The sequence below is a fragment of the Odontesthes bonariensis genome, chromosome 22 (assembly GCF_027942865.1).
Source record: "Odontesthes bonariensis isolate fOdoBon6 chromosome 22, fOdoBon6.hap1, whole genome shotgun sequence".
Lineage (NCBI taxonomy): Eukaryota > Metazoa > Chordata > Actinopteri > Atheriniformes > Atherinopsidae > Odontesthes > Odontesthes bonariensis.
The window spans coordinates 22,169,083-22,179,487 of NC_134527.1; the positions used below are offsets into that span (position 1 = coordinate 22,169,083).

The 10,405-nt window shown below is 41.2% G+C and overlaps 1 protein-coding gene across 1 annotated transcript; it reads left to right on the forward strand.

Annotated features, from left to right (window-relative positions):
- The first annotated feature begins 675 nt into the window (after positions 1-675).
- Positions 676-6,684, forward strand: bhmt (betaine-homocysteine methyltransferase). Its single transcript, XM_075455619.1, has 8 exons — positions 676-774; positions 937-1,069; positions 1,159-1,271; positions 1,394-1,585; positions 2,967-3,114; positions 4,764-4,946; positions 5,034-5,262; positions 6,231-6,684. The coding sequence occupies exons 1-8, from the start codon at positions 751-753 to the stop codon at positions 6,403-6,405; spliced, it is 1,197 nt and encodes a 398-aa protein (XP_075311734.1). The 5' UTR covers positions 676-750; the 3' UTR covers positions 6,406-6,684.
- Positions 6,685-10,405: the final 3,721 nt, after the last annotated feature.

A 10,405-nucleotide genomic window follows, 5' to 3' on the forward strand; every position in this document is an offset into this window, starting at 1 on the left:
ATACCCCACCTTTAAAAGACTAGAAGAGGGTGTTACCACTGGCCCGGTGCCAGGTTTCAGCTCAAAGCTAAAAGTAAGTAACCCCCCCCCCCCAAAAAAAGGAGCTTTTTAATGAGCATTTTAAAAATCAGTCCTTGCCGTTGTGTTTTTCTTTTGCAGCCAGTTACCTAAATCCAGCACAACATATCTTGAAGCCTAAAGTTATCAATAAATCAGCCCAGATTTGTCCTCTACTCATTTTCAAATATTCACAGAATACATAAGTGAGTTGTTGATGTTTTCTTAGGAGAGAAGAAACAGATTTGGCTTTGATTGCCTGAAGACTGATGATTTAAGATTAAGATTTCGTTATTGTCATGTCCACTGAAGAGTTTATTGGTAACCAAAATGTAAATATCTTCTTGATTGAGACAGACCTCAGGCTTTGCCTAAATATTATGGCTACTGGATTATACAAGGTCTTGGATATCATATCATGTGATTGATTTATCACATCAATAAAAACAATCAACAAAGCAAAAGGCTTTCATGACCAATAGTCTGCGTTGCGCAAACTTGCTGTGCCGCAGAAGAGGGTGGAAGGAAGATAAATTATATTGGGAAAGGGGTGGGCGGTTCTTTCAGTGACATCAGGGGCTCCGCTCCCTCCTTGGATTATAAATACAGCATGGATGCCTTCGCAAATCCTTTTCCAAACTCTAAGGACCAGTGCAGTTTGAGAAGAGAAGGCCGGACACTGCTGCAAAGATCATGGCTCCAGCTGGAACAAAGAAGGTAAGATGCACGCGGACAAGTACTAAATTAATGCGCAATTCTGTTTTCGTCTCTCCTCTTGCACTTTTTTTTTTTTTTTTTTTTAAAGTTTAAAATATCTGGGCTGCTTAACAGTGGCACATTTTACGTGACTTGCTTGCTGAGCGTTTTAACTCCGTGCAGAACATTCTGGAGCGCTTGGATGCTGGAGAGGTCGTTATCGGGGACGGAGGCTTCGTCTTCGCCCTGGAGAAGAGAGGTTATGTCAAAGCAGGACCGTGGACACCCGAGGCAGCCGCCGAGCACCCAGAAGCGGGTATGCTCCCCTTTCTTTGTGCGCCTAACATGTAAATCCACTTTAATGACAGACAGGTGAGGTGTTAAAGGGCCCTCTCCTCGTTGCAGTGCGGCAGCTGCACAGGGAGTTCCTGAGGGCTGGGGCCAATGTGATGCAAACTTTCACTTTCTACGCCAGCGATGACAAGCTGGAGAACAGGGGTCACACTCAGCGCTTCACTGTGAGTACTGCGATGTGTTTTAATCTGCAGCTGCTCCGAGGTCTCATGCTGTTGGCCTCAAAGGAGGTTTGTGCTCTGTTGAAGTGAAAGTTGAAACCTTGGCCCCCTCATTTGAACCACAGGGCCAGCAGATAAACGAGGCGGCTTGTGATCTGGCCAGGGAGGTGGCCAATGAGGGGGATGCTCTGGTGGCAGGAGGGGTCTCTCAGACGCCTTCTTACCTCAGCTGCAAGAGTGCGGATGACGTCAAGGCCATCTTCAAGAAACAGATTGACGTCTTTGTCAAGAAAGACGTGGACTTCTTAATTGCAGAAGTATGTGTTGAACACTTAAACGTGATTTTTCTTTTGTCCCACATCTTAAAGCTGCTGTTGCTATGACCTCAAATATCTTGAATATAAAGGGGTAACTTGAAAGGTTTTTACACTAAAGTAGCACAGGCTGAAATGTCAGTGCCCATCTCTAAGGCTCCTGCCACTCATGAGGGTCTTAGTGACATAAGGGCAAAGATGTGGTGGTAATTGCATAATTTTGGCCACGCCACTCAGTAACTCAGCACCAGACCATAGAGGTATTTACCTCTAAGTATACGTTTCCCTTTCTTAGCTTTTCAAAGCTAAGCAGATTGGTTGACTGGTTGGAAAAAGTAGTCAAGACTCTAAAAGCTGCAAATGTTTTAATCCAGAAAAACACAAGTAAAGGTCCAGAAATGATGCTGTAATGCAACCAATTATGTTTTCATCACTGATCTGCCGAGTAAACTTGCAGATCTCTTAAAGCTCTGCACGATGTGTCAGGAAGAAAAATAAATAAATAAAAATTATGTTTGCACAAATGCCACAAGTAACTGAGATGGATTCAAGCATTTATTTTCACCACCCCTCTCAGTTTTAAGGTGAACATTCCAGATGGCAACAAAGCCCTCCCATGCTCTCTTTCTGGGCTCTCGGTTCATATTTCTCTGCCTCTCTCTGCTCAATAAAGAAAGGTGGTGGTGGGGGGGGGGGGGGCAGATTAAAAACGCATAAAGCTGCAGGAGCTCTGTAGCTCCGCCATGAGACAAAGTTTATTCTCATGACTTGATTATGTAATGGTGCATCTGTAATTTTTGTTTGTGTGTAGCAGAAATGGACAACATTTTGCTGCACAAACTTTTAGTTTTGATGTATTCGAGAAATCATTGAACCATGAAGTGTATCCTTCAAAGTTAAACATGTTGGGTCTCTTTTCCAGATCATGCCAAACCCTATTATTAGGCCGACATGTTTGATTTAACTGCAGTAGTGCATACATTTTGGAGGTTGCACCAACACTGGCTGGTCATCTTTGAATTAAACCTGCTGCAACTTTAGTTTTGGTCCACTAGGGGGCAGCAGAAACGCCCTGAACAGATCTCAGGTTCATATTTAGAAGTTCTTTATTTTGCGTCTTTTAATTAGCCATTAAATGTCACTGTCTTGGCCAGTTTGTTTGCTGTTTAATGCTGAAGAGGTTGTAAATCCATTTTGTTAGAGGGATTTTTGCTTTAGAATGAGCTGCATGCCTTAAAACCACACTGAAAAACAACTTCCACAAACAGATTATCCTTTGAATTGACTGTGATGGATTTGTTTACAGCAGCTTTAAAATGGCTCCAGGAAGTGTGGCGCATAGTAATTAAGCTGTCCTCACTGCTTCTTCTCTGCTTGCATGTAGTACTTTGAGCATGTGGAAGAGGCCGAGTGGGCGGTCCAGGTTCTGAAGACCACTGGAAAGCCTGTGGCTGCATCTCTGTGTATTGGACCTGAGGGAGACCTGAATGGAGTCAGCCCTGGAGACTGTGCTGTCAGACTTGTCAAAGCTGGTATGACAAACTTCAAACTGTCATGTTGCTGATAGATCTGTTGAAGGGAAAGGGGCAGATCCTGACTGAGTCTGGGGACTGGAAGATTTGTAGCATGGAAAACATTGAAAAAGAAATAACATCCCGATCTTACCCCAATTCTTTTAGCTGTGAACTTTGCCAGCTTCAGTTCGCGTATAATTTCAAAGCGCAACGTTCCATAACTACACAAAAAGATTCAGTCTTTCTGTCATAAAATGCGTACTTTGCCAAACTGTAAAATATGATCCAGGTGATCAGTTTCAGCTCACAGGAGTCTCCACTGTGTATCTTGATGGGATGTTCACAAGTGGAAATGTTGAGTAACTCAAGCTTCAGTTTTAAATCTCAGGGTGAGGTCCAGATTAGATTTGGAGACGCTTCCTAGTTGCAGCTCAGTAACGGTAGTGCAAAATTGGACTTGTGCAGGACTAAATGGTGGGTCTGCAGGGTTACGAATGGTCACTCGATATGCATGCGAGGATTAATTATAATTCGGTCTACTGGGAGACTCATTACCCAGGTTGCATGATTTATTTATTTTATTTTATTTTTAATCAAAAAAGTAAAATGCAACAAATGACTTTGTGTGGCATTGACAATATTTACAGCATTTCAGGCTTTACTTCTGCTTCCATCAGTCATATTTTTCTAATGGCAGGATTTCTGTGATATATTTTTTAATTTAAAAAAAAAAAAAACTGAAGAATTTGTGTTGGCATCAACACTTATTCAACATGTGTTCAACTTGTTATGGCTATAAAATGCAGGTGAAGACGGATTTGTTCGCCTCAGCTCAGAATCCACAAACTGTCATTCCCACTATGCTGCACATATAACTGGAAAGCTGTTAAACCTGTAACTTTTTTTTTTTTTTTTTTTTTTCTAAATGTACTCTTTTATAGACTTGTCCAATCAGGTTTAGGGCAGATATCCTCATAAACATGTCTGATTCGTCATAAATTTCATGTCATGCTGGAGCTTCTACAGATGACTGTTCTTGCTAATGAGATTAATAAGAATGTTGCATATCTGACTCTTTATTAAATAGTTATCAAGTTATGTTCTGTAGACCTGCATGTTTATAGATGATATCCTGTATGAACATGTCAAACACAATCACGCGGGACCTCCTATTCATGTAATCCTGCAAGGAAGTTTTGTCACCTGCTTTGCTATCATTGCCTTGTTTTGATCCACATTCACAAAGCCATAAAATTCAGATTAATTGTTTACTGGACAGACCTGAAATGATGCGGTCAAGCTTGAAATATAGTTTTTATACTCTGTCCTAACAGTGTTGGGTTTAATTTGCTGCTCTGTCTCCACATGCAAAAAGTCTTATGGGTATCTAAAATAAGCCCTCTAGTATCACAGACCTCCACATCTTCTAAAATCTATGCACCAAGTTTGTTTTAATAGTTTTCTTTTAGCTCTGATAATTTAGAAGTGTAAACTCGCTGTAATTTTTTTTTTGTGCGTGTTTTTGCTGCCATCTAGTGGTATGATAGTAGGATTGTAATATTATCGGTTTTCAGCTCAATTGTTTAATTTTTCCAGAAATGGAAACCTGGTTTTCCACCTGTTTTTCTTTTTTTTTAAAGTTGTATTGTGTGTCCCATATTTTGTAGGGGCTCAGATTGTGGGGGTAAACTGCCACTTTGCCCCAGAAACCTGCGTGAAGACTGTGAAGCTGATGAAGGAGGGAGTGGAGAAGGCTGGCCTGAAGGCCCACTACATGTGCCAGCCGCTGGCCTTGCACACCCCTGATTGTAACCGGCAGGGATTCATCGACCTGCCGGAGTTCCCATTCGGTGCGCAGCCAAACCTCAACGTGTCTTTTCTCAATCCAGATGTTGACATGGAAAATAACAGAAATATGCTCATGTTTGTTCCAACAGCTCTGGAACCCAGGACCCTGACCAGATGGGACATGCATAAATACGCCCGGGAAGCATACAACGCTGGTATTCGTTTTATCGGTGGCTGCTGTGGGTTTGAACCGTATCACACCCGCGCCCTGGCTGAGGAGCTGGCGGTTGAGCGGGGTTTCCTGCCTGCTGGCTCAGAGAAGCACGGCAACTGGGCCAGTGGCCTGGAGATGCACACAAAGCCTTGGGTCAGAGCAAGGTAGGCATTTCTTTCTTTTCCTCACTCTTTCGCTCAAAAAAAACCTTCAAAAATTTGAAGGACATGAAAGGATTTTATTTTTTTTTTCCTCACCTTCAGAGCGTTAAATTTTGTGCTCGTAAAAGGTTATCAGCTTGACACCAAATGGAGTGTTTCTGATGTTCCTGAAGCACCTCGCTTGTTCTTAATGACGTCACCATGAAACGGATTTGCATAGTGGAGGGTATGGACCTCCGTCACTGCTCCATCTGGATAATATCAGACAGTCCCTGAGTGGTTAAAAACATTCAACACGGCTGCCAAATTAAAGGCTGGAATCAAAAATTATTTTCCAAAGCATTTTTGGACCGAGGACGTGAACGTCTGTCCAGAAGTCAGATCGCCTGATATTTAAATGACTGAAAACCTCTTCTGTATGTTGGCGATAACTTGCAAAGTAAAGTCTGGATGTCTGGTCGTGCGTCACAGTGGGACGTATCGGCTTAATTAAGGTGAAAGCATTCATGTTATAACACGGACATTCTTTGTACTAAAGGTCTTATTAATTGATTCAGAACTATTTGATCCAAATTGGTGTAGAATCCACGATGCCAGCCCACGTTTTGGGGACAAACTTTCTGCCTCTTTATCGTGGTTTCTAATCTTTCTTTTTTTTGTTCACTCCCTTCAGGAGTGTAGTTTAACCAACAACAAAAGGACAATAATAAACTTGATCTTAAACATTTGGAGCAAACTTTTTTTTTTTTTTTTTTTTAATGTAGAATAGCGCTGCAACACAGTTTTCACTACAACTCCACGTTACTGAACCTGGATTTCAGTTGTGTTGATGCGTTACAGAAACAAATTTGGCCTTCTGCTCCTTTTTGTAAGCTCTATTTTTTTATTTATTTTTTTTTTTTGAACCTCAAAGAAATTGTGAGCTCGTAAACTGGTGTATTACGAGCCCTTTAACTTGCTCTTCTGTGTAGGGCCCGTCGTGACTACTGGGAGAAGCTGAAGCCTGCCTCAGGACGTCCGTTCTGCGCCGCCATGTCCGCACCTGATGCCTGGGGTGTTACCAAAGGCCACGCTGACCTGATGCAGCAAAAGGAGGCCACCTCCCAGGAGCAGCTGAAGGTTCTCTTTGAGAAGTCTGGCCACTAATCCCCTTCTGAGGCCTCTGACACAGAAGAGAAACCAAAGGGTGACATTCCCTCAACTTTACATGCCAAAAAAAGAGGTTCCTTTAGCCTTTTTAGGACCATTTTACTTCTTTGTGAATACTGATATTAAATGCTGGCCATTTCAAAACGGCTTTCCAGACTTGACCAGCAATCAGTATCTGAGTCTTATCATATTTGTAAGCTTCATCAAATTACTGTAACTGCAAGGCTCAAATGAGCCGCTGTGAACCCACCCAAATAAAGCCTTTACACTCCAGAAGTGCCTGAGTTGTGTGACATGATTAAATAAAACCTAAAGAAAATCTGTGTGCGAGTTTTAAGGCTCAGAAGTCACTTGAGGGAAAACTCCAGACATAAATCCTCAAATGAAATGTGACTTATCCATAATAAACTAATGATTCTACAGACTAATTTCTGCTTTTATAGTTACAGATCAAAAATAATTTGGGGGGTTGCGTTTAATGATGCGCCTTCCTCGGTTTAAACTTTTGACCACACACTAAATAAACTAACATGGAACTGGGCCCAAAAACTGACAGTAAGGGGTAGTTAAAGCTAAGTGGTGTTTGACTTGAGAGCCTGTATTTTTTTTTTTTTTTTTTCATTTTTTTTTCCTCATGAGCTTGGAATGAATAAAGCCTAAACTCAATTTTCTTCCCCTCTGACATGGTTGGTACACTTTTTCTTTTTAAATAAAAATAAAAAGCCAGTATGATGTACATATCTTGTGTGGGCGGGTTTGTTTTTCAACCCTGAAAGTCCAAAGGGAGTTTTGATTTCCTGTGTTTATTCAGCTGAAGTATTGTCTGTACAGTAACATGGAAAACATTAGGATGTGGTTTTACCACACTGGTACAACTTATAAATAGATACAATACACCAACCTATTCAGCCTGACTATATTTAAATCCCTTTTTAACATGGTTTAAAGATGCCTACAATCCAAAGGTTTAATTCAAAGGGATTAGAAAGAAAAGGGGAGGTGGGGGTGGCACTTTCCTTTATGGGACAAGCTTCAGTGTTTACAATCCCATCAACAAAAGGAGATTATTTAATATAAAATAGAATTTAAATAAGAATTGTAATCAGGATAAGCTGTTAAATAGTTATCCTTTCCCACCTTGGGATTTGTTTAGGTGGTTTAACAAACATCGACCTTAATAAATAGTCTAACATGAACTATAAGTTGCTTTCATATGTGTGTGTGTGTGTGTGTGTATATATATGTATATATATATATATATATATATATATATATAGCTGCTGTGCATCTTAGCTGAAAAAGCCTCTTACTCAACTCAATGAAGCATTCATCCTTTTACAATCAGGTCCAGAGCAGTCCAAAGTATATTGCCAAAATTATTCACTCACCCATCCAAATGATTAAATTCAGGTGTTCCAATCACTTCCATGGCTACAGGTGTAAAAATTCAAGCACCGAGGAATACAGACTGCTTCTACAAACATTTGTGAAAGAATGAGTCGCTCTCAGGAGCTCAGTGAATTCCAGCGTGGTAACGTGATAGGATGCTCAAGAACAGTGTGTAGAGAGCTTCATGGAATGGGTTTCCATCTTCTGAAGGCTACTCGTAGGAGGATAATACACCATGTCACAAAGCTCATATCATCTCAAACTGGTTTCTTGAACATGACAGTGAGTTCACTGTACTCCAATGGCCTCCACAGTCACCAGATCTCAATCCAATAGAGCACCTTTGGGATGTGGTGGAAAGGTTTGATTGGCATCATAGATGTGCAGCCGACAAATCTGCAGCAACTGCGTGATGCTATCGTGTCAACATGGACCAAAATCTCTGAGGAATGTTTCCAACACCTTATTGAAAGTATGGGATATAGAGACTCCCGTATTGCCAGACAAGCATGCCTCGAGGACTAGTTATCAAAATAACCACAGTCTGAGGTGGTCGGTGGCGTAGTGGGATGAGCAGCCGCCCCATGTACATGGCTCTCCCTGATGCCTGGACAGCGCATCTGATGTATTTATTCTTGTCTTTCTTGGTTAAATGTCCTGTCTTGAGTTTTGAATGTGTCTTTATTCATAATTTTCCTTCTTTTTAATGTAACTTACTGTGCTGCAATCTTAGAAAAGCTGCTGCTATTTGGAGAGTTTTGCAGTTTGTGTGTCATGCTGCTTCATGAGATCCTTCAAAGTATGCGGTGGATAGTCCCTGTGTGTCAGCATGTACCTTTTTATTTACATTTAATCTTTATTTATACAGCTAATCTCATTGAGACATAAAGTCGCATTCTCAAGAGAAACCTGTTTCAAACATATATTCTAACAAATCAATTACAAGGTAGCAATCATTAGTACAGTACATACAGCTTTTAAATAAAAAGTAAAAGTCAAAAGCACAAGAAAGTTTTAAAAAAAAGGTTCCCGGTGATGCTTTTATAAAGTGGAAGTATAAATTCCTTAATTCCTGTTCCAGGTCAAAGGGGCAGAAACTCTGTATGCACTAAGGGAACACTGAAGGTAGCAAAGGACTGTGGCATTGGGCAGATAAATATGCTGGCAGCAGACCGAGGTTGAATTTGAAAATTAAATTATTCTAATGAAAAAGTCTGAACATAGATAGTGATGAGCAGTTAACCAGAGAGTACAAAGTGCAGCAGTGAGTGAGGAGTTTACAGCCTGCAATGAACCTTTGTGATAAACAGCATCCAACATCTGTAGAGAGCTCAGAGCTCTCCTGACACAACAGGATCATGACTGGGTAATATTGTAATAATATTGCTTTTTGTGGCTTTAAGATGAGTTTTAAATCCAGTTGCTCCATATAAACTGCTTCAGTAACTAAATAAAACCGAAGGAACTTTGCCTGGTAAGTTTACCTTCTGCATGGACACTGAACTTCCTGAGCAGCAAACCCCACAACATCAGGACTGGAGGCCACGCATCCTCCACTCTCTTCCTGAACTTCACAGCAGCACGTCTGCTTCCTGATGGAACCTATCAACATTATTAAAAAAGTTTTTTTAATGAGACCTTAAAATTAAGACGAAGGAAGCGGAGAATTCTATTGAACATTTCAATCAGAGTTATATTGATCTACTTTTGTCTTTTCAAAAGTATTTTCATATATTTCAAAATAATATTTTGTATTTTGCTGAATTCTGTCATATCAGCAGCCTGCTTTGACATCCCAGCACATCACACTACATTATGACACACCACCAACACTGCACTTGCCTCTGGAAGGGTACGATGTCTTGTCATCTGATTGCATGTTTGTGTGCTCAGAAGAGGAACTACTACATCTGAGCAGTATGGCTTTAACTTTAGAAATGGCTCACAAAATTGAGGAGGAAACACGTGAGCAAAGCTGTTGCTCTGAATGGCATCTGCTCCGCAGACCCAGGGTGACTGCCTCTAGGTTTCGAGAGGTGTGTCATGTCAGGGGCCAGAGCTCTGCAGTCACTTGCAGAGCGCATCATGAAGGGAACAAGGCAGACGGCAGACATGAGGAGAGGTGCTGAGATGGAGCCTGTAGTAGCAGCTGAGTACAGTAGGCTACTTAATGTTAATTACTCACCCTGCGGTCTTGTCATTCATCCCACTACACCCTGGCTTGCTGCCTCCCCCGATGGCATTGTTTTTGACCCCACTGAATACCCCCAATTTGGCCTTGTCGAACTCAAATGTCCCAATGTGCAAAACTTCGTTGACTGCAAATGGAATATGGTTCCCCAAAACTAAAGAGTCACGCATATTACTGGCAAGTGCAAGGACAACTGCTCATCACTGGAATGCAGTGGTGCGACTTTGGTGTGTGGGCGCAGGAGGACTACCTTGTGCAACGAATACACACGGATCCCCAAGTGCAAAGATCAATTAGAGAAAAAGATGACCTTTACTTTTTCTACGTATACATGCCAAGATACCTGTCATTGAGAAAAGAACTATAAAAACATGAGCAAAACCCAGGTTCTTCAATGAAAGATTGGAATGACAAAAA